At 45.2% G+C, this 25,321-nt stretch overlaps 1 protein-coding gene across 1 annotated transcript in view; it reads right to left on the bottom strand.

The window, feature by feature from the left end:
- PCYT2 (phosphate cytidylyltransferase 2, ethanolamine) overlaps positions 1–15,521 on the bottom strand; it is a 249,092-nt gene extending 233,571 nt beyond the window's left edge. The window contains exon 1 of the mRNA XM_078653796.1: positions 15,334–15,521. Coding sequence (XP_078509922.1) covers positions 15,334–15,425 — 92 coding nt within the window. The 5' untranslated portion in view covers positions 15,426–15,521. The remainder of the gene's footprint in view (positions 1–15,333) is intronic.
- Between the last annotated feature and the right edge of the window lie 9,800 nt (positions 15,522–25,321).

Here is a 25,321-nt window from a genome sequence, read left to right as displayed (position 1 = left end):
ACTTCCTCGGCTGCCATATCTGCCCCCAGACACCTCATCTGCGCTGCATGGGACTCTCTTGTTTCGCCTGCTCCCTGGTGTGCCTAGCCTGGAGCCGCGAGCTCGCCTTCCTCCCCAGCACGGCTTCTCCCTTGCCATTTTGGCAGCCGGGCCACACGCGGCCATCTTGGGTGGGTTCGTATCGGAGCGGAGACAGCGCCCCGGGTGAGCTCCATTAACTCTCGGATCCTTCTACACATCACCAGCGCCTATCCTCGATGTCCTCTGGCTGCATTCTCCTCCCTTCTCTCCGCTCCTGAAGTGCCTCCATATCACCAATCACATTGCCGCTGGAGGGCCTAGTGGTACGGCCGCATCTGCGATCCCTCTGTGGTTCCTGGGAACAATCCTCACCCTCTCCACTCGCCACTCTGATATCGGTGTCCGCACCGGAAGGGATTCAGCTCCTGGCCCAGTCCTTCTCCTCCTCCCCCCCCCCTCTCAGTTTACTCTCCCCGGAGTTCTGGCGGCCATTTCCGCTGCTGCGTCCCGGTCGCCGCCACAAGCCATGGGCCGCAGTGACGCCAGACAATCGAAAATTCCGTTTGAATCAAAGAGAACCACCAAAGTGATGCCGGAGGGAGGTGGGAGCCCCTCTACATCGGCTCCCCCAGAGGAGGACTGGAAAACGCTCTTACTGGGTATGAAGCAGAGCCTATCATCCATTGACTCCAAGATCGACACCATTAATGCCCGCATGGACAGCGTAGTTACGAAACTTGAACGTCATGATACCCGACTACAAGAGGCTGAGGAGAGGATTTCAGGACTGGAGGACAATGCCACTTCCTCACATCGCCAAATCACTCAAATGGATAAACTGCTCAAACTTATAGCGGACAAGAACGAGGACTTAGAAGCGAGATCGCGCCGAAACAATGTCCGCATTTTGGGCCTTGCGGAGACCACCAACACGGGGAAGATGGAGCTATTTGTTGAAAACCTCGTCACTGAACTGTTTGGTAAGGAATCCTTCTCCCCTCATCTTATTGTCGAGCGAGCCCATCGCTCCCTGGCTGTCCCCCTCCCCCAGGCCTCCCTCCTCGGCCCATAATAGCGCGCTTTCTCAACTACAGGGACCGGGATGCGGTGCTGCGCCGGGCAAGGGAACTGAAATCTGTGCATTACGACAATACACGCTCTCTTTTTTCCCTGACTTCACCCCCGCTGTCCAAGAAGCCAGGCGCAAATTTGCAGGGGTAAAAAAGAAACTGCAGACCCAAGAGATCCCTTACGCCATGCTGTATCCGGCGAAACTAAAAATCTTCCATCAGGGCAAACACCACTTCTTTCAGAACCCGCAACAGGTTGAAGACTACCTTAAACAATGTAAGAAGGCCCAGCAGAGAGAGGAATCCACTCGTCGACGCTCTAGATCGCACTCTCCGCTGTCACAGCAGGACTGACATTGATTGCTGGCCCCTTCTAACGCCTAATTCACTGTGCAGCGGACCTGACAAATTTGACTCTTATGTACTATGGTGAGGTCTCTGCTTTATTACATATATGGTTGGTTTTAATGAACTCTGTGTGCTCACTAGACCACCTCCATCCCGCAGTGCTGACTGGGGCGACCTGGTTGTAAGCGGGTGTGAGTAGGGAGGTGGTTGGCAGGTCTGGAGCCCCTAGTTCGGACCCCCCAATGGGTATTCCCCACTATTCCTCTCCCCTACTACGGGCTGAGGCTACTGATGCCGATTTCTCGGCTTTTGTTCTGGTTTGGTTAGGGTCAAGGGCGGGTGGGCGGGAAATCTTTGCACGGCGAGTTGGGGTTGCCGTTGTGGGTGGGTGGATGCTTTTGATTTACATCGTTATTAATGCTGGGGGTGGGGGGTGGGTCGGGTGGCGGGGAGCTGTCTTTTTCCTGTTTTGTACATTGCTGTAAGCCTACCTAAGGCACTAATTTGCTACACGCGTCCACACTTGGATGCATGGGTGACGTGAGGCAACCGAACCCGATGCAGCACTTCCGCCTCATGACATGGAACATTCGTGGGCTCAACGACCCGCGCAAGAAGAGGCAAATATTAGGCTACCTGGATAGACAAGGGGTATCTATTGCCATGCTTCAAGAAACACACTTACGGCCAGACGGTTCCCCTTTGTTTGCATCTAGATGGGCCTCCTGTAAGGTTTTCTCCTCTTACTCTACCTACGCTAGAGGGGTTACTATCCTAGTTAGACGGGGGGTTCGCTTTATACCAGCTGGCACTGAGACAGACTCGGGTGGGAGATATTGCATGCTGTGGGGGATGCTCTACTCACATACAATCCTCCTAGCTTGTTATTATGGCCCCAACACGGATGATACTTCCTCGCTCCTCACGTTGTGGGGTAAAATTCAAACCCTGGGTATCAACCACGTCATATTGGGGGGGGACTTCAACACAGCTTTGACGCCGAGACTGGACAGGTCCCACCCTCAAGCTCTCCACTATACACGTACCCAACGCACACTCTCCGATCTTGTCCAGGACCACCACTATGTAGACGCATGGAGGCACCTACACCCCACTCTTCCTCAGGGTACCCATCACTCAGCGGTGCATTCTACATGGGCACGTCTCGATTATGTGTTCCTTTCGGCTGGCCTCCTGCCTTGGCTAGCAGGCGCGCTCCACCTAGCCAGGACTTTCTCCGACCACTCACCAGTCCTCCTCACTATGCACATACCCGTAAATGCCTCCCCCTACCTGAGCTGGCGCCTCAATCCCGCGCACCTCACAGATACTGCGTTCAGGGGGGAACTAGAACAGGACATTCTCGACTTCTTCGAACGAAACACTGGGTCTGTCACATCTTTCACTACGGTGTGGGAGGCCTTCAAGGTCACGGTCAGGGGCTGGTGTATTGCGAAAGGTGGTGGTGTCCTCAAATCGCTTCGCGGTGAGCTACGTAAATTAGAAGCTGAGCTCAAGTTACTCGAACGTGACATGGCTAGAGACCCACACAGTCCTACTCCCAAAGCCCTTCTTAGGGACAAACTCAACGACTACGCCGAAGCGGCCGAAAAAGAATGCAAATTCCTTGGTAAGCCATACACAGCCCGTCTATATGGCGAAGGGGATAGACCCGGTAGAGCACTTGCCTTCGCGGTCAAGCCTATTAAATATCACAACTATGTATCGACCCTCCTGGACGAACATCAGGCCCCACAATGTGACCTCACGGAACAAATGCGAATCCTCACTCAGCATTACTCTACACTCTACACTTCCCACCGACAGTCGTCCATCGACTTGCAGTCCTACCTTGAGGACACTGCGGTCGCGTGGCTCGGTCCCTCCCAACAGAAGTTTCTACATCACGAGCTCGAACTTGACGAAATCAAGGACGCCATCATGTCTATGAAATCTGGCAAATCGCCCGGGTCGGACGGGCTTCCAATAGACTTCTATAAGGCCTACATCCACGTGCTTGCCCCCCTCCTAAAGCGAGTCTACTACTCCGCCCTGGAGGATGGCGAGCTGCCTCTCACCATGCGGGAAGCCCTCATAGCTTCCTTGTTGAAACCTGGGAAACCTCCAGAGCTCTGTGATTCCTACAGGCCTCTATCGCTGCTCAATACTGACGTGAAAATTCTGGCTAAAGTGCTCGCGACACGCCTGAATTTACTGATGGAACGCCTGGTTCTACCGGACCAGGCTGGCTTCGTCCCCAACAGGGCGACATCCCATAATTTACGCACCTTACAAGCTGTCCTACAGGACATTAACCCCAGATGCGAGGCGGCTGCCGTCTTCTTGGACGCAACGAAGGCGTTCGACTCACTGGAGTGGGACTACCTGCTTGCCCTTCTGGAACGGATGGGAATCCCATTCTCCTTTCTAGACTGGATCCGGCTGTTATATTACAGACCTCAAGCCTCCGTGTTGTTAAATGGCTCCCGCTCTGCCCCATTTGTGATCCATAGGGGCACTAGACAGGGCTGCCCGCTCTCTCCGGTCCTTTTTGCGATAGCCATTGAGCCCCTGGCGGCCAAACTTCGGCAGCATCATAACCACCGCTCCTTGATTTATCCGGAACGTCAGCTGCTGATCGCCCTATATGCCGATGACGTGACCTTATACATAGACAAACCAAAGGAGAACCTTAACCCTCTACTGCGGGAGATAACCAAGTTCGGTGCCATATCCGGGATCCAGATCAACTGGTCTAAGTCGGCCCTCTTTCCCCTGACGGACAAAACCGTCCCTTTCCCGCTGGATTACCCCCTTGTGTGGGAGGCTGACGAAATAAAATACCTGGGCATAATCGTGACCAGGGACCGGGAAGCCCTCACCAGAGCCAATTATGGTACTGCTATCGACAAGCTAACCGACACCATCACTAGGTGGATTCACCTCCCCCTCTCGATGGCGGGACGCATCTCCCTTATAAAGATGGTAGTCCTCCCCAAGCTTCTTTATCTATTCACCAATATCCCATACACTCCGGGAGCTAGCTTCTTTCGAGTGCTAAATTCCCAGCTGTCCCGGCTGATTTGGGGTGGCAAGCAGGCTAGACTCAGTCTCAAGACGCTGATGTTGCCATACAACCAGGGAGGGTTTGACGTCCCGAATTTTCAACACTATTACGATTGCGCCCAGGGACACTTCGCTGCCTACTGGCTACACCCCCCTCCCTTCATGGCTCACCTCGCGGTGGAAGACGGTTATATGAGACCGGCTCAACCATCGGGGTAACTCTACACCCTCACCCGGGCATGTGAGCGAGACCCTACCACGGTCGACTGCACGGTGCGGGCCTGGAATCGCATTGCGGCCCGGCTGGAGGTCGAGTTCCTGTACTCGCCACGCATGCTCTTAGCGCATGATCCCAGATTGAGCGTTGCATGTGAAGAAATTGGCCGTCAACTACTGAAGAAATATGCGATGCATAACTGGGGGGGACCTGTATCTCGAGGGGCAATTTCGTACCTTGTCCCAATTTTTTGGAGACTCAACACCCTCGGTCATGGACTCCTTCCTCTACACCCGCTTACGCCAGAATGTCCGGGCGGTCACACCCAATTTTCCAGCTGACCCGGAAACTGTTGCTCCGTTGCATGCTCTCCTACATCCCGACCCCCCGAAACACGTGGTGTCTATGTTGTATAAATGCTCCCAGGCCCCCCCATCTCCCCCGACGCTCAGAGCGCGTGGCGACTGGGACAGAGACCGTGGCGAGCCACTGACGGATGAGCAATGGGAAGAAAGCTGCTTGCACACTTCCGCAGTCACGGGCAATGCACGACTTAGGCTAGCACATTATAAATTCTTGCACCGACTACCATACCCCTGCCAATCTACTCCGCTTTGGTTTGCGCGATAACGATAGATGCTTGAGGTGCGGCTCCGAGGGAGCGGACTTTTTTCACCTGGCCTGGCTATGCCCGGCAGTAGCTTCATATTGGGCAGAAATATTTAAGGCACTAAGTGATATGGTAGGTGTGGCCATCACGCCTTGCCCCAAGACCGCATTATTGGGTCTCCTACCCCCGATTGTCAAGACACATCGTAAGTTTCTAGCGTTGGGCTTTCTATTGGCCAAGAGGCACGTGGCATGCCGCTGGGGTAGGGGTCGTGCACCTAAATTTAAGACATGGCTTTCCACGATGACAACATGGCAGGAACACCTACACACATATGCCGATCTGTTACCCCCGACGTCGCGTCCCAAAGACCTATGGGCCCCCCTGACCTCATATCTCCTTTCACTTCAGGAGACAGAAGACCCCCAGACGGATGGAGACGAGCCTGGCGACTAGCAGTGCCCACTCCTCAAGTACAGCCTATACCCGATGCCATACCCCCCTTCCCCCCCCCCTTCCCCCAGTTACACTGACCTATTGCACGCATGCTTGACGAATGCCACGCATAGGGTAGGCTAACACCACAGGACTGAACACACATGTGCAGGACTGTCGAGCGGACGTCCATTCCCTTCACAGCTACCACCATACCACACAACCCATGTCATGGAAAGCGCCTCATTAGTCACGTCATGTATGACCCTTACTTGGCCCGGCTCGGCCCCCCTCCCCCCCCCCCTTGCTGCATCTTGCCGGCACTCTGCACCTCGATAACCCTTACACCTCCCGAAATGTTTAAAGCATCACAGTTGGGACTGTTTTAGTTTTGTTGAATTGTTTGATTGCCTCACTAGACTAAACGAAACCTCATACCATGCAACTAGGTCTGTGCATTGCCGACTTGCAAGCTTGTTGTACCACAGATTTACAGTTTGATTATTCCTTCCATCGCGGCCGGCCCGCTGGGTTGTAGGCGACTTGCTGTGGCTATAACACTGTCTTATTTCTTCATATTTTTTTAAAACAAACCTGTTCGCCTACATATCTGCTTGCCATGTGATCGCTGCCGGCCTGAGGAGGACAGGTTGTAGGCAATCGGCTGTGTACACTCTCCTTGCCACCAATAAAGGTTTTTTCACAAAAAAAAAAAAAAAACCATACTGGGTACAACTTGAACTCCTTTTCGCAGGTTTTTTTTTTAAACTATGTAAAATAGTGCTCTTAAAGATATTAACTTGAACAATGGAAATGGCCGAATTTAAAGAATTCTGCTTCTCCTCAAAAGGCCCTGCACCAAGCCCCGGTCCTGCTTGTTTGACACGACCGGACTTTCCTGTTGCATAACACCATGCGATGAACTGATTGTTCCATTGAGGCCTTATCTTTGTTCCCTGACGTCCAGCAGTCAAAGAACTGCTCATGCAGAGACAAAGCAAACGTCTCTGACCAACTCTGGCAATGCGCCGTGCTCAAGTGGGAGTCAGGTTGTAGTTAAATAAAAAGTTAACAGTGTGGCATCATTTGGAACACAACTTGCCGCGAGTAAATTGTGAAAAGGTATTTTTAATGATAAAAGCAAGACAGGCAACACGTGGGCCGCTATGAGTTAAACATATAATGGGGCAAGACGGGGATATAGCCTAACCAACGCATGTCCCTGAGGTGAAGGACCCCCCCACTCCTCAAGTTGGCCCCTTATTCAGTCACAGGCCAATGAATAACTCTAAGGAATAGGAGACTTGGGACCCCTCATCATACCCTGCATGGGTCCCCGTCATTTTGTGTTACGCTACTGCCCCCTGGCACTCCTGAGAGGAACTAGGGGCCAAAAATGTTAAAAGTCGTGCCGTGGTACCTTGCGCAGCCTTCTTGTAAGGGAACAGGATACTCCTGTGGTAGGTGCTGCACAAGACACGCCATCATTGTACAGCAGGTCTGCACAGCTTGTGTGTTGCCACAGTACTATATAGGTGAAGCTTGTGTGGTGGTACTGCAAAAAAATACAAATGAACAAAATAAATGGGAAAAATGAGGAGGTGGGTGAGGTGGATTGTTATGGATTAAAATAAAACGGATAAAGATTTTTTTTAAGACCAGAAATGGGAAAAATGTGGAATGGGTGTCCACAGGGAGTTGGGTGCCCACAGGGGGTAGCATGCAGGGCCTGGCCACAATCTGGTCTTGGCCCTCCGCTGTGGAATGGCCGCCATTACAGGACTCGTTACTCAGTCTCTGTGTTCTAAACTTGAAGGAAAAAAACAAAAAAAGGGCATTAGGGGACTGTGTAACCGGACGCAATAGATCTTGCTGGGGGTGGTGATAAACAGATTTAAAAAAAGAAACTTACCTGCAGCCAGGCGCGTCGTGCTTTTCTGCTCCACTTCTCGCAGGCACAGGCTCCCAGATTCCGCTGCGGCCAATCCTGACGCTGCTCTCAAGTAATGTCATGAGAGCAGCTTAAGGAGTGGCCTGAGCGCCGAGGATATGCACTCCCAGGGATACTGGGAGTCCGTGCCTGCCGTCTCCAACCTAGCAACGCAGCTGGGTTGGAGACCGCTTTAGTGCACATGACGGTTTGGCCAGCCTGAGACGGCCGGCCAAACCATCATGCGCACTGATCACAATGCAGACTACCACTCCTCCTGCACCTGTCGTCCCCCATGGCCCCACCCATAAATACTCGGCAAGAAAGGAAAAATACAACAATAATAAAATGTGTTTATTATTGCTTTCCTGCTGTTTTGAGCTGGCGGGGGGTCGACACACCTCTACCATAGCGGAGGGGCCACAGCAACAGAATACACTTAAAAACTAGTCTTGTCTTGGGCTGAAGAGTCCTGAAGGGGTTCGAGCTGATCCAGGGGCAGGTGGACCCTGGCCAGAGCCTTCAGTGGCTCGCCAACCACTATAATTCAGCAGCCCTCAATTACTACTCTAGGCGTCCGTGGCTCAAGTTCAAAAGGGAAATGTTTGGTTTTGAGGACTTTTGTGAAAAGCAGATAGTTGTGGAGATTTATATGAGGAGGTTCCAGGCAGTGCTCAGTGCTTGCAGTAATACAAACTGGCATTGAAACGTGTCTCTACCAGGCAATAATGTTCTGAAGTTTACATGCAAAAACACTGATTGTTTTCTGGGCAACATGTGTAAGAACTCTTAACTTTAGCGCAACTCAGTGATGTGGTTTGCTTTTCGTAAATGTTACTTCAAATTGCATGTCTCCACTCCTAATGAGTATTTTCTTTTACCAGTGGTTATGTTTTTGTAGTTTTGTTTTTAGTGGAACGTATGGATATCTATACCATACACTGCAAAAGATCTACTTATAGGTGCCGCAAGGTGAGTTCACGGTATTGATAGGTGTTCAGGCCAGACACAATTGAAAGATGTGGAGTTGAAGCTGAAAGCAGTGTGGGTTTCTCACAGGGTTAGTCACTGTGTCATATTGGTAGCCACGCTACCTGTTCATCCAATCTTTGCCCTCTCTATGCACAGAGAAATGGTCACATATATGCCAAATGTATTTACGATGCTATGGGAAAATGATCAAGGAGGTACACAGCTGTTGAAAATTGACAGCACCGAAGGTAAAGGAAATACATTCATGGATAGATGGTAAAGTGGAGGAGTTGAAAAGAAGTACATAAAGGAGAGAGTGAAAGGACAGCAATGCCGAGGAAGGAGATGGGGTGTGAAAAAAGCAAATGGCTGGACTTTAGCAAGAGAGAGGTGGGAAGAAAAAGGGCCTATCTGACTAACGCAGAGGGAGAGATTGCAGAGGAGAGTTATGTCAAAGGGAGAATGTGAAATGTTGCTTATTTATCTGATTCTGACTAAGACTCAGTGTGAACAAGCATTACCAAAGTCAATATGTCCAACATGTTTTAGGTATATGTGTTAACTGATGTGCAATCGGTTTGGTTGCACATACAGAACACAGAAAGAGGCACCCAAATACAAAGCAGATGGCACGCTACTGGAGATACTAAAGCCCAGGGATCTAAATCCTACGCCTAGTTTAAGTGCTACTAGCTGCTGCTGGCATTTTCTTCTGTGGAGTCTAGGAAAAGAGGGTGAGGGGAGTCAGGTGACGTGATAGGATAATACAGCACAGAACTTCTGGAATCCAGGGACCAGTGACCTATGCTGAGCTGGGGAACAGGAGAATAGGACTTAGGAATAGGAATTAAGTCCTTAGATCTCAAGTGTCTCGAGAACCACAGCAACCGCCCTGAGATATGCGTGTAGGAGGGGAGGACATAGTGGGGCGCCATCAGTGAACTTAGAACCATTGCTACTGTATTTGCTATACCAGATGTGTGGGCTGCAGTTAAACGTGTATCTGTTCTCTACTTCAGCGTAGTTTGCAGTGCTACTGCCCATGTGCTACAACAATCTAGAGAAGTTACTGCCGTTGCTACCCCAAAAAGCTACTTTGTCCTGGGACTGCTGAAGCTTAAGAAAACATTTTCACTAATTAAACTGAAAAACAATTGACTTTGGCAGTGCTTGCTAAAACTGCTGCAGTCACTCTGGAAAGTGTAGGGCAAGCAAAAAGAGACAGAAATACGACCCTGCTGGAAAACAACTAAGGAACAGTGCAAGACCACCAATTGATGAAGGTGTGCAATAAGAACTAGATCTCTGCATAGATGCCGCCCCTAACGATGTATGCAATAAGCCACTGCTTTTTCAGCAACCCTTTTAAAATTCCATTCTTCCGCTTTCCATTGGGGTAGGGCAGGTCTTGCAAATACATGCATTCTCACAGTGAAACCAGCCTTGGCACAGCCAATAGGTCTTGATTTGATGGTCCAAAGTATGTAAACACAGGCATTCATATTTCCTGTTAACATTTGTGCATGCAGCTTATATAATCACAAGAAAGCCATACCAGAGTGCTTTATCATGTATAAGAATGTACTTCTTAGAGATTTTGTCCTAATGAGGAGATGTGTTTAGAACACACTTTTGCATAATACAAAGTGACTCTTCCTGTCACCTTAAGTAACTAAGGTTAACAAAGAGTTTAGTTTATTGAAACCTCCAGTGGTCTCAGCAAGGGCACAGTTAGGGGGCACCATAAGAGTGTTGTATAGTGAAATTAGAAATCAGTAGGCTGCGCTTATCTCTATGGGGCTTCCTTGTATGGTGTAGGCCAAAGGGAAGACTAGATCTCTGCATAGATGCCGCCTCTAAACGCCTCTAAGCCACTGCTTTTTCAGCAACCCATTTAAAATTCCATTCTTCTGCTTTCCATTGGGGTTAGGGCAGGTCTTGCAAATGCATGCATTCTCACAGTGAAACCAGCATTGGCACAGCCAATAGGTCTTGCTTTGATGTTCCTAAGTATGTGAACACAGGCATTCATATTTCCTGTTAACATTTGTGCATGCAGCTTATGTAATCACAAGAAAGCCATACCTAATGGCTTTACCAATGCTGGACAAAAAAAGCGCAGAGTGCTTTATCATGTATAAGAATGTACTTCTTAGAGATTTTGTCCTAATGAGGAGATGTGTTTAGAACACACTTTTGCATAATACAAAGTGACTCTTCATGTCACCTTAAGTAACTAAGGTTAATAAAGAGTTTAGTTTAATGAAACCTCCAGTTGTCTCAGTAGGGGCACAGTTAGGGGGGCACCATAAGAGTGTTGTATAGTGATATTAGAAATCAGTAGGCTGCACCTATCGCTATGGGGCTTCCTTGATTGGTCTAGGCCAAAGGGAAGACTCCAGTGATGTGGGCTGCCAATTCCCCAGGAGTGGGGTCTTGTGTGGGTATGCATGGGTGAGGCTAGAAGTAACTCATAGTTAAGTGAAGTCCTTACCTGATACCAAGATACCAGGGTCAGCAGCAATTCTGTGTATTAATATCCTGCTCTGTCTGCCTATTCATAAGTACAGAGGAAGGAGAACTCTAGTATGCCTGATTACTTTTTAAAAGAACGTATACAATTTTAAGAAGCCTTGAAAAAACCGGAGTGTGACAAATTATTTCTTACATTGTTGCATTTGGGAGAGCCATCGAATGTGGGGAGACTTGTGGCAGAGGAAAGGTGCTGCAAACGCCTCAAATCACATCCTTTTTATGTTTTGGCCTCAAATGATGGATCTCCAAATTAAGGTATATGGATTCTAACCATTAACGAGCTCTACATTTTAACAGGCAGGCTGGGCATTTTATCTGAGCACACAACTGACGCAAGACCTGGCGGTGTTGGAGCGTCCAAGTGCTCCTTACCTGATATGCTTCTGCCTCAGGACCAAGGTCTCCTGCTTGCTTACGGTCTCGCTCATGGTGGGCCTTGTGCTGCTGGGGGTGAGGGGATTAGGAGCAGTGGTGAAGTGTGGGAGCCAAGCTGGGGACGTTATGACGTTATGGCGTGGCCACCGCAGCTGGGCCCACAGAGGGGTGGGCTGTGTTAGTATCATAGTGTTACTTTTTGTTGCCACCTTGTTCACTATTACCTTTAAGATGGCCAACTATAGAAGAAAATGGGTAGCAGCTCTCACCAACAGATGGGCATAAAATGTGAGATGCCTGGAAACCCCAATGCACGGTTTACAAGTCAGTGCTGTGTATCCCAGCATTGTTGAGCCTGCATTGTATGGTGCACCATCGTTTTGTACATAGTTGAAGTGTGTTGTATATATACACAAGATCCCTCAAAGTAATGAAGCTGATTTGTCAACACAGCCTCTTTGTCACAGGGACTGTCACGAACAGACTTTAATATCAAACGTCTACACCACTAAAGACCTCAAGTCCTGTTAATACCCCCTACCCTACTTCCCAAACACCAGTACCTGCTGTATACCCTCCCTTTATCTGTTCAAACAATATGTTGTATAAATGGTGTCAACTTTGATCTGTAGTTGCAAATAAAAATGAGAATGAGAGTGTTCGTCTTGCCCCCATGATCACACTACCTCTCAGGGAAGGGAAGTGTGTCAACAGTTCTCAAGCCTGTTAATATCCATCCAAGTGTCATTCCCTTTAAACAGGACACCCTACATTGTGCCTGCAATCATAACGTTCAGGCTAATACAAAACTCTGCAATGACTCTCTATCATGCAGCATTGTCTGCTATTTCATTGCTAACATCCACACACTGCAGCTAGCTAGCGGACTGATTATCACACTAGATTGCCACTACACATACATCGGCCAATTAGATAACATTCTCTGAAATGTACCCAGCTGCCTGCCAAATAACATCTTCACACCATTTGAGCACCGTTACACTCCACATACTATCTATTTTCCGTTATGAGAAACGGCCATTACAACGAAGCCGTTTCCACGAAATCGTTAACCACGCATGCAGTACAACGCATGCGTGGTTACCACGAAAGCCTTTACCACGCATACCTTTACTACGAGGTTTGTAGTAAAGGTATATGTGGTAAAGGAAAAAAAAAAAGGGGGGCTTGGGGGGGTCTCCCCCCCCCCAAAAAAAAACTCACCTGAAGTCACGTCGTTTAAGAGAAATCGGAAAAAAACTTCCGCTTTCTCTTAACGACGTATGACGTCACCACGCCACCAATCGAGGAAAATGTTATGAGTGGTAAACGAATTCCGTTGTAACGCATGCGTGGTAAAGGCATGCGTTGCAATGGAATTCGTTGTAACGTCATACATTCGTACCCAGCTGCCTGCCAAATAACATCTTCACACCATTTGAGCACCGTTACACTCCACATACTATCTATTTTCTGTTACTGGTCATACTGCCAACAACAAGCAAAAGCACATATTTATCGTGCTGCCTTAAAAATAGATTTTTTTTTATTCTTTGGATCTGGCATCCAAAAACAGAAAGCCACAAATATTTTCTTCTACTTATCCATCTGCTAGTTATATGGGAAATGGTTAAGAGGGTGCTAAACTATGAGCTTTGTAGACTGTCCCTATGCATTCTCTCGTGTGGTTCCTCAAGAATCCCTCTATAACGGTTCTCAGCATGTAATGGAGACAAAGTGAATGTGGTCCGGGTATTAATGTGCACCTTTAAAAATGTGATTTCAGGGAGACCATTTTCACACCATCGGTTATCAAATGCAGCTACTAGGTTGAGAAAACTATTTCACTAACCCTAATTTTTTCAACAGTTTGAAAGAGATTTATGGTATTGCACACACATATAAACATTAGTATATCTCACACTATCAGCTTTTCTAAACACTGAGGCCAGGCACATTTCTGTGTTATGGTCTTGCAAATCAAATAAAGGCAATGTACACATTAAACAGAAAAAAACACAATCCTTTCAATAAGGGCCTAGACAGTATGTAAAATGCATGTAAATTAGTGTAGCCTAGGGCATATAATACTTATCTTAACCATCCAACTATATTGGGAAGTCTAAACTTAATGGTGGACAAGGGAGGGGAAGTGCTGGCACTGGTAAATAGCAATACATTCCTCATGAATGCCCTCCTCCTATCTGTGCTTTTGCCAGAAAAAAACAAGCACTGTTAATTATGCACTTAGCTACGACTTTTTAACAACATTATAAAACCATGTTTCTCACAGAAAGGTCATGCTCTATCTCACTGTAAGCTTGGTCCATTATACATGTTAGTGAGCCTTCCATATGCAGCCATACTGCTGTTGGCTCAGTCACCTGGATAAACAATTAAAATCACAGCTGCGTGGATGGAAAGTGCAATTTCTATGGAAGCACACATCAGCACAATGAAAACATGTATTCCTGTCCACCAACATGCGGGATGAGCCAAAGTCCCACTCTGTAGTACTCCTCAAAGTTTTTGTTAGGTTGATTACCCAAGGCCAGGCCTAAAAATATGTAAACAAGGTCCTCCTGAGAATCCAGGGTTAGACGCCAGTAAATTGCACAACCAAGATATGATGTGCATAGCACTCGGCTCAAGAAGCTTGGCTGTTCTACGCTAGCTTTGTTGTTTAACATGTCTGCTGATGAGATCTAGTTTCTGCCAGAATGTTAAGCAATAACTCGTTCCCTGAAGCCCTGCCTTGGGCTGAGTGCCAGTGGGTGAGGCAACCGAGGCCACCTCAGCAGTGTTCATCCTCTCTGTGCAAGTTGTAGAACAGTCAGACTCTCTGCCGGCGCTCTATAAGGGGAAGGATGCTATGTCCTTTTACTCCGTGTGTTCCGGTCCCATTTTCCTCTAAATGTGGCATTTATCGCCTTCACATTTTAGTTCTAAATATAATACTTTAAGTATCAGAATTCAAAGAACAGAGGGACTGATTATCTAGTTACACATCAGGCGGTTCTACTTAAAATTCCTATAACAAGACAGCCAGTGGGAAGGAGCCAAAGAGGGCTAGAAGGGCAAGAAGGAATAAAAGAGGCAGACTGAAAGTCTGGCAGCAAGAGGAAGGACGTAATGGAGAGGTGATAATAAAGAACTGAAATGGAGCAGAATAAAAGTACTGAAGGCCAGCGACAGTGCGGTCTCAAACTAAAAGTGAGAAACATACACATCGCATTTTGTCTGTAGTCTGGCAGTTGTAGGTAGTTTTTACTGGCTGATCCAGGCCACCGCCCACGACATGTAATTTTCTGCAACGACGGTGTCCTGTCAAAGGTCACGTGGAGCCATTTCCTGTGCTATCATGCCCGTATGATTTTTTTAAACCGAATCAATCGAACCTCTTTTTAGTATCAAACGTCGACAAGTATTTATGTGTTTACAGGTAGTTGGGTATTTTGTGGGGAGGGCGGCATTTCCTCTTAGAGGAGCAACTCGCCGTATCGCCAAGGCCACTTATAATAAAGAGTGAGAAGGACATTAGACTATTTGAGAAAGACTCTTTCTTTCGGTGCAATACAGTCAACCTACACGCAGTATCTTGTACAAGGTAGAGACCTTCGTTCATGGGGCATTCCACCCGAAATCAAAAGGCACGTTATTCTCAGGACTGTGCCACTGGCCTGAAAGGTGTGCCCAGTCTATGATCTGCCTCCACGGTGCTGGGTTTCACTCCCCCGCCCCCGTCCTCACTCACCAGCCATCGCACCAAACGCGAACCTCGCTCCCCTTGGCTTTGCCACTTGGGGGCTCTGCCCCCGGAGGGTCACCGTGTCCGTTCCTTATCATGCTTCGCTTCGACTACCACTGACAGCCAGGCATGCTCCGCCTCCGCCCTCGCCGTGACGTGCCTCTGACAGTATAGACCGCGCCCCTCACTCCACGGAAGTGACGTTAGATCACAAGCACTGAAGGCTCGTCAGGGGCGTGGAAGCCTCCGCAGATAGGAAAGGAAGACAGCGGGCCATCTTGGGTGCGGCGTTTCGGAGTTGCCCTCAATTTTATATTTCTATGAAATGCCGATAGTCATTTCTTGTGCCCATTAGCCTTACTTGTATTTACCCCCTCATTGAACATTAGCCGATGATGTTGTTGACACGAGTAAACCCCCTAACCTCAACCCAAATACAACAGGACTTTTCGTTTCCTATGTTAAAACTGCGACAGACGAGGTCGTTCGAGTTCATCGGGAAGGGCGGGGCTATTTAGCCTGAACTCGACCCGAAGGAATTGGAGTGTTTTACATGAGCACCGGTTACGTTACACAAGGATACATTCATTTTTTCGATTGGCAGAGGGAGATTACACGATTTGCTCAGAATCGCAGAATGTTGAGCCCACGCTGAGGCTCTAACCTGGTTTCCCAGTTCCAAAGTCGGCAGCTTTGACCGTTAGTGCAGAAATAGGGAGACTGCGCTATACTTCCTTCAGTGTATACCTGTTTATTTTATTTTTGCAATTTTATATAGTGCGGACCTGGCCTTAAGGCGTCCGAGCGCTTTATAGCAGTAGCATGATACTAGGGTACAGCAAGTTACAGTTACAATAATTACGTTCACAGATTTGCATCGGTAGCTGTGGTCAGATAATAACGGCATAGTTTCAAGGTTTGTACCATTACTACTGTAGCAGGCACGCTGAGAAGTGCTGGTTCTTTACTTTGTAAAAACAACGTGAAATTTGTGGAGCGATGGTATTCCATCCTCAATAAATGCTCTCTCGACCTGACCCTCCTGATCGTGGAAGAGTTATCAAAAACACTGGAAGAATTGTCCCAGGAGATAAAGACCATTAGGAATGAGCTGGACAACGCCATGTCCGAAGAAGACCTTAATAAAATGTTGGAGGATGTCAAGACTCAACTTGAAAAACACACACGTGAAACACAGGAAAGAAAGTTTCGGAAGTTTAAACGAGACACCATAGACTATAAGCTCGGCGAGGTGTACACCTGGGCAGAGGTGTATGCCCGCCGACGCCCTAACAAACCATATAATCCTTTCTCAGGGAATGAAACATCATCCTCTGAGGAAGACAACAGACAGCGGTCCACTCGTACTACACCCAATGCAGAGTCGCAGACACCAAGCACTTCCACTGAACCTGCGGTTCATTTTTTAGAACAAGGCCAGGATCATCCACCAGATCCCGGAAGGGAAAAACCCGTCGAGGAAAGAGAAAAAACAACACCGCCCGCCATCAGGGGCAAGAGAAGCAACAAACGACGATGAGTTCTGACGAGAACTAAGTTATAAATATTTCTTCCACACAATTAACCACGGAAGAGATCAACACCCTCCAAAAGGGGCAATCATTTGTGCCCACCACTCGAACTAATACTCTAGAGTTAGAAGTCAGTGCTTTCAAACTGGTACGGAACATCCGACTACGACATTTTTTTCAGAACATTAGCCCGATGCCACCACAAGAAGAAGACATGCTTCGAGGACTTCGCCCACACAGCACTTTCATGGCACCACAAAGTCATAAGATCATCGACTCTTTCAAGAACTTGATCAAACAAGAGATTGCTAGTTTACCATTCCAACAATCTTTGAAACATGGTAATTTGTCTAAGACTGAAAGAAACATTCTGAAAAAACTGCACTACAAACGTTTTCACCGTCTAGGTTTGAGAAACAATTTACCCTATGCTCAATTACTCCGGGTTAAACGAATTGTTTCTAATGAACAAGAGAGCAAAAAAGAGATCAAGATCTTGTTAGAGAGATTAAAGGCACGGGGATACTTCCCACTGATCCTGGATTTGGCTGTGGATAGAAGTGAGAAATTAACAAGGAGACAACTTCTCCAGTTGAAACCTAAAAAAAACACAGACCGCATGGTGGTGGTCTCGAAATATTCTGTGATTTCCAACCACTTCCAACGCATCATTCGTAAACATTGGCCCATCTTGTCCATGGAACCAGACTTTCAGGGCCTTTTCAGCCAACCCCCTATGTTTGCTTTCACCAGAGGTAGAAACCTAAAAGAAATTTTGACAAAACCCAATGCTACAGACACTCAGATGACTTACAAAGGCTTAAAACCCTGTTACAACTGTAGTAATTGTAACAACTGTTTAGCGGATAGATGCACAGCTATTTAATTGAAAAAGTTGAAATGAGGATCAAAAGTCTCTTGTAGTTTTATAGGTGCTCACCAAGGTGGCGTCGAGGGCCCAACGACGTCAGGCTAGATACTGAAACGTGAGGCCAGAGAATCTCTGGTCTCATCCCTTAGTTGGCACACAAACTGTTGTCCCTCCTTGAAAACAAGAAAGTGACTTCCATTCAATGTTCATTATAGTTCATATTTATTCCATATTAAAGTTCTCTTCTTGTTTTTTTTCAAAACTCATTGATGGTTTTAAACAATCATTTGCAGCGTTAATCTTTTAAGCACTGTCTTTCAAGGCGTGTCCAATGCATTTCGGGCATTTTTGCTATGCCCTTCATCAGGGAATTGACACTAAAAACAACAATATACATATGTATTAGAATCGTAGTAAATGATATGTCAAGCATCATGTAAAATCAAACTTTTTACAAAACATATTGGTAAGTGATTAAAGGAGAAGATAAAGCAAACGAACGATAAACCATCTTATAACATTACGTGTCCAAAAACATTCTAATGGCTACCTATATACATAGAGGTTTGGAAAACGACGTCTCACTTACGTGCTTCTTGTAAGCAGTTATGTGAAAAATCTAAAGGAAAAGTACATGAAACGGTGTTACACTCCGTGGTATGAAAAACCACATTCTACTGGGTGCAGTGTATTGAGATGGTGAAAACTAACCTGAGCGGATACGTCAATGTGCTTAGGTCCGATGTTTGTTTCCTGCAAAACGCCGGCGGGAAACCTTCGTTTGCCGCGCTTCTTAAATTCAAATGGGGGAGTATCACAGGTGTGCTCGCGGTCTCATGAACAGAGTAAACAGACTAAACTTAACAGTTTAAGCTGTTCGTATCGGGGTTTTCGGTTAGAAGCTTCAAACCATTGTGTTTAACATTACCAAAAAAACATGGTAATGTAGTGTATAAAATGCTAACGAAATGTAATGTGAGTTTCAAAAAAAGTTAAAAAAGTAATAAAAGAAATTTGGGCCATGTAAATCTAAACCCAACATGGGATCGAACCCAGGTCTGTGAGGATGTAAGCGCAAACAACTAACCAGATGGCTACGTTAAACGGTGTTAAGATATGCTGTTTTTAGGCAGTGTCAACATGCTAATGAACGGGAATACACACAATAACATCACAAACAGGTATTTAGAGCAATTAAATCATAAGTAACAGGAAAATTCAATTCTTTCGTTGAGACCCATAGGCTTCTGGGTCGATAATTTGTAGATCCAATAGTTCTCTCTCCGGAGCAGAAATTTGTTATTGTCTCTTCCTTCTTGTTTTGTGACTGTCTCAAGAATGATAAACTTGATTTGAGATACATTATGTTGAGCTTCAACGAAATGCGATGATAGAGCTGACTTGTAATTTTTGAGTCTGATATTGGACTTATGTTCCGTGAGTCGAACCTTCATGCGGCGCTCGGTTTTCCCAACGTATAACTTCCCACATGGGCATTTGATTCCGTATATTAAGTTACTGGAGTCACAGGTGGCATTAACATGTAGTTTGATGGAGTTGCCATATCTCGGATGTTGGATTGAATTACCTTTAATAATATTATTGCAATTGCCGCAATTTAAACAGGGTCTAGTTCCATGGAATGAAATGCTCTCTTTAGGTTTAAGTTGTACCATTTCACCTAAATTTCTGGCCCTGGTATAGGCAAATATTGGTGATTGGTTAAAAGAGTTCCCAAAGTCAGGTTCTAAGTTCAGGATTGACCAGTGTTTCATAATACTTTGTTTGAATTTCCTGCTAGAAGTCGAGTATTTAGAGACTACCACCGTCCGTGTTTGTTCAGGTTTGTTGGTTGGTGTTAATAACTTGTCTCTATCAGTCTCCACAATCCTCTTTTTCGTATCTTCTATTAAAGATTTGGGATAACCTCTGTTGGTGAACTTTTTGGACATTTCATTAAGTCTCACTGTCAAGGTAGTTGAATCTGACGAAATTCTTTTAACTCTCGCCATCTGAGAGTACGGTAAGTTCCGTATCAGGTTAGGTTCATGGAAGCTGGAATGTAATAACATATTATTCCTGTCTGTGGGCTTCACGTACAGATCAGTGACGAAGCCTTGTGGAGTTGCACTAACTTTCACATCAAGAAAGTTAACCGAGGTATCTGAGATCTCCCAGGTTAATTGAAGTCGTTGATCAATGGTATTGAATTTGTTAAGTTGCATTCTTAGCGACTCTTCAGTGTCAGTCCAGACGATGAAATAATCATCGATGTATCGAGTTATCATTTTGAGGTGTTTAGTCCAATCACTATTATTGAGAATGTGTTGTGTTTCATACCATTGCATAAAAATATTCGCATACACAGGGGCTGCTGAATTGCCCATTGCCATCCCTGTAAGTTGTTGGTACCATTCATCTTTCACTCTAAAATAGCTGTGGTACAAGGTGAAGTACATCAGTTCCATAAGGAACAGTTGAAAGTCTTGATCTAGATCGGTCTTCAAGAGAGCTGCTTCTATTGCTTCAATCCCCATGTCGTGTGGGATGCTGGTATACAGACTGCAGACGTCTGCCGTACATAATATCAACTTCTCAGTTGGATCCACTGGTAATTTACGTAATTTGAGTAAAAAGTCGGTTGTGTCCTTGATATATGTTTGCATTTTTTGTACTGAGGGTTGTAAGTGTTTATCAATCAGTTGTCCTATGGGTTGATGCAAGCTGCCTATAGTAGAGACTATGGGTCTCATGGGTGGGTTTTTCAAATCCTTGTGTATCTTGGGTAGCATTCTTAAGGATGGACTTTTGGGGTTGACGGTCGTGAGAAAGTTTTTAGTTCTTTCTGTGATTGTACCATGTCGCGATGCTCGTTCAATGATGTTCCTCAAGGTAGTTGAATATTCCATGGTGGGGTTACAAATTAGTTTGCTGTAAGTATTCAGATCGCTGACGTGTTCCATTACTTTGGCATCATACATGTTAGTGTTCATAATAACGATTGCTCCCCCCTTGTCTGCTTTAGTGCAGATGATTTGATCATTCTCTGCAAGTTTTTTCAAAGTATCAAGGTCTTTTTGTGTAATATTTCTGGATTTTGGTTTGATGTGTTTGAGTTTATTAAGATCTTGTTTAACTAAATTCTCAAATAAATCCAATGTCTTGTGGCTCATTGGTGCTTGGAATGAGCTTTGTGGACGTAAGCCCAACAGTTGATCTTTATCTTGTAATGGACGTTCAGGTACAACGTTGTCGAAGAAATGTCTGAGTCTCAGTTTTCGCATGAGCTTGAAGAAGCTCACTTCAAGTTCCAGATGGTCCGTGGAAGTTGTGGGTACGAATGACGTACCTTTCTGTAATAATTCCAATTCATAAATGTTAAGATTTTGGTCGCTAATGTTGATGACAAGTTGTTCTGAGGTTAAGTCTTTTTGGGTTTCTTCTCCTTTTCCTTGGTTGTGGCAGTCGTGCTGCGAGTATTTGGAGGATCCCTTTCCTTCTCTTTTTCCTTTTCTCTTCCCTCGCCGGGGTCTCCTCTTTGAGATTGGCCCTGTTCTAAAAAAGGGCTACTGTCGGGAGTCTTGCTGGTAGTGGGTTCCACTGTGGAGGTTTGCTCCTGTGGTGTGCGTGTTGGTTGTTGCTTTCGTGACTTTTGACTGGATTCACTCTCGGTGGATGAAGTGTCAGTATTCGAGTTGTGAGGACGATTTCTGCGTTTTTGAGCATAGATGTCAGCCCACGAATAGACCTCTCCCAGTCTGTAATCCAAGGTGTCCCGCTTGAACTTACGTATTTTCCGTTCATTGATCTCTCTAGAATGGCGGTCTAATTGCGTTTTGATATCCTCTAAGGTCGTTTTGAGATCATCTTCAGACATCAGTGTGGAAAGTTCTGTGGACACTTCCTGAATTTCCACCGACAATTCCTCCAATATTGTGGACAGTTCTTGGATGATAAGGAGAATTAAATCTAAAGAACACTTGTTCAAGATCTCATACCAGCGTTCTTGAAATTTTTTTGAGTGCTTGCATAGAGATGGTTTTAATGCTATTCTTAGGCCACGAGGTATGCGCTGGTTCCTGTGATATTTAATAAGTGTACTGGCATGAAGTTGTTGATTTGTACGCCTCTTGGATAGGTAAAGTAATTGTTTGATATTTTGCTCTTTTGACCGACTTGGAGTTTCTTGTGTGAGTTCCTCCCTGATTAAAGAATAGATCTGATCCACGTCTTTAGCTTCAAACGCGAATGTGGAGGCTCTGGCCTCAGTACTTTTCGAAATGTCTTCATAGTTACTCATGATGTATTTTATACGAATCTATTGAAAAAGTGCGTGCTACCCATCCAGTGGACACTGTAGAGGATACTAACTGTTTAGCGGATAGATGCACAGCTATTTAATTGAAAAAGTTGAAATGAGGATCAAAAGTCTCTTGTAGTTTTATAGGTGCTCACCAAGGTGGCGTCGAGGGCCCAACGACGTCAGGCTAGATACTGAAACGTGAGGCCAGAGAATCTCTGGTCTCATCCCTTAGTTGGCACACAAACTGTTGTCCCTCCTTGAAAACAAGAAAGTGACTTCCATTCAATGTTCATTATAGTTCATATTTATTCCATATTAAAGTTCTCTTCTTGTTTTTTTTCAAAACTCATTGATGGTTTTAAACAATCATTTGCAGCGTTAATCTTTTAAGCACTGTCTTTCAAGGCGTGTCCAATGCATTTCGGGCATTTTTGCTATGCCCTTCATCAGGGAATTGACACTAAAAACAACAATATACATATGTATTAGAATCGTAGTAAATGATATGTCAAGCATCATGTAAAATCAAACTTTTTACAAAACATATTGGTAAGTGATTAAAGGAGAAGATAAAGCAAACGAACGATAAACCATCTTATAACATTACGTGTCCAAAAACATTCTAATGGCTACCTATATACATAGAGGTTTGGAAAACGACGTCTCACTTACGTGCTTCTTGTAAGCAGTTATGTGAAAAATCTAAAGGAAAAGTACATGAAACGGTGTTACACTCCGTGGTATGAAAAACCACATTCTACTGGGTGCAGTGTATTGAGATGGTGAAAACTAACCTGAGCGGATACGTCAATGTGCTTAGGTCCGATGTTTGTTTCCTGCAAAACGCCGGCGGGAAACCTTCGTTTGCCGCGCTTCTTAAATTCAAATGGGGGAGTATCACAGGTGTGCTCGCGGTCTCATGAACAGAGTAAACAGACTAAACTTAACAGTTTAAGCTGTTCGTATCGGGGTTTTCGGTTAGAAGCTTCAAACCATTGTGTTTAACATTACCAAAAAAACATGGTAATGTAGTGTATAAAATGCTAACGAAATGTAATGTGAGTTTCAAAAAAAGTTAAAAAAGTAATAAAAGAAATTTGGGCCATGTAAATCTAAACCCAACATGGGATCGAACCCAGGTCTGTGAGGATGTAAGCGCAAACAACTAACCAGATGGCTACGTTAAACGGTGTTAAGATATGCTGTTTTTAGGCAGTGTCAACATGCTAATGAACGGGAATACACACAATAACATCACAAACAGGTATTTAGAGCAATTAAATCATAAGTAACAGGAAAATTCAATTCTTTCGTTGAGACCCATAGGCTTCTGGGTCGATAATTTGTAGATCCAATAGTTCTCTCTCCGGAGCAGAAATTTGTTATTGTCTCTTCCTTCTTGTTTTACCGTACTCTCAGATGGCGAGAGTTAAAAGAATTTCGTCAGATTCAACTACCTTGACAGTGAGACTTAATGAAATGTCCAAAAAGTTCACCAACAGAGGTTATCCCAAATCTTTAATAGAAGATACGAAAAAGAGGATTGTGGAGACTGATAGAGACAAGTTATTAACACCAACCAACAAACCTGAACAAACACGGACGGTGGTAGTCTCTAAATACTCGACTTCTAGCAGGAAATTCAAACAAAGTATTATGAAACACTGGTCAATCCTGAACTTAGAACCTGACTTTGGGAACTCTTTTAACCAATCACCAATATTTGCCTATACCAGGGCCAGAAATTTAGGTGAAATGGTACAACTTAAACCTAAAGAGAGCATTTCATTCCATGGAACTAGACCCTGTTTAAATTGCGGCAATTGCAATAATATTATTAAAGGTAATTCAATCCAACATCCGAGATATGGCAACTCCATCAAACTACATGTTAATGCCACCTGTGACTCCAGTAACTTAATATACGGAATCAAATGCCCATGTGGGAAGTTATACGTTGGGAAAACCGAGCGCCGCATGAAGGTTCGACTCACGGAACATAAGTCCAATATCAGACTCAAAAATTACAAGTCAGCTCTATCATCGCATTTCGTTGAAGCTCAACATAATGTATCTCAAATCAAGTTTATCATTCTTGAGACAGTCACAAAACAAGAAGGAAGAGACAATAACAAATTTCTGCTCCGGAGAGAGAACTATTGGATCTACAAATTATCGACCCAGAAGCCTATGGGTCTCAACGAAAGAATTGAATTTTCCTGTTACTTATGATTTAATTGCTCTAAATACCTGTTTGTGATGTTATTGTGTGTATTCCCGTTCATTAGCATGTTGACACTGCCTAAAAACAGCATATCTTAACACCGTTTAACGTAGCCATCTGGTTAGTTGTTTGCGCTTACATCCTCACAGACCTGGGTTCGATCCCATGTTGGGTTTAGATTTACATGGCCCAAATTTCTTTTATTACTTTTTTAACTTTTTTTGAAACTCACATTACATTTCGTTAGCATTTTATACACTACATTACCATGTTTTTTGGTAATGTTAAACACAATGGTTTGAAGCTTCTAACCGAAAACCCCGATACGAACAGCTTAAACTGTTAAGTTTAGTCTGTTTACTCTGTTCATGAGACCGCGAGCACACCTGTGATACTCCCCCATTTGAATTTAAGAAGCGCGGCAAACGAAGGTTTCCCGCCGGCGTTTTGCAGGAAACAAACATCGGACCTAAGCACATTGACGTATCCGCTCAGGTTAGTTTTCACCATCTCAATACACTGCACCCAGTAGAATGTGGTTTTTCATACCACGGAGTGTAACACCGTTTCATGTACTTTTCCTTTAGATTTTTCACATAACTGCTTACAAGAAGCACGTAAGTGAGACGTCGTTTTCCAAACCTCTATGTATATAGGTAGCCATTAGAATGTTTTTGGACACGTAATGTTATAAGATGGTTTATCGTTCGTTTGCTTTATCTTCTCCTTTAATCACTTACCAATATGTTTTGTAAAAAGTTTGATTTTACATGATGCTTGACATATCATTTACTACGATTCTAATACATATGTATATTGTTGTTTTTAGTGTCAATTCCCTGATGAAGGGCATAGCAAAAATGCCCGAAATGCATTGGACACGCCTTGAAAGACAGTGCTTAAAAGATTAACGCTGCAAATGATTGTTTAAAACCATCAATGAGTTTTGAAAAAAAACAAGAAGAGAACTTTAATATGGAATAAATATGAACTATAATGAACATTGAATGGAAGTCACTTTCTTGTTTTCAAGGAGGGACAACAGTTTGTGTGCCAACTAAGGG

This window comes from Lissotriton helveticus, chromosome 7 (genome assembly GCF_964261635.1).
Source record: "Lissotriton helveticus chromosome 7, aLisHel1.1, whole genome shotgun sequence".
NCBI classification, from domain to species: Eukaryota; Metazoa; Chordata; class Amphibia; order Caudata; family Salamandridae; genus Lissotriton; species Lissotriton helveticus.
Note: the sequence above shows the minus strand (reverse complement) of the source record. Positions and strands in the feature narration are given on the sequence as shown.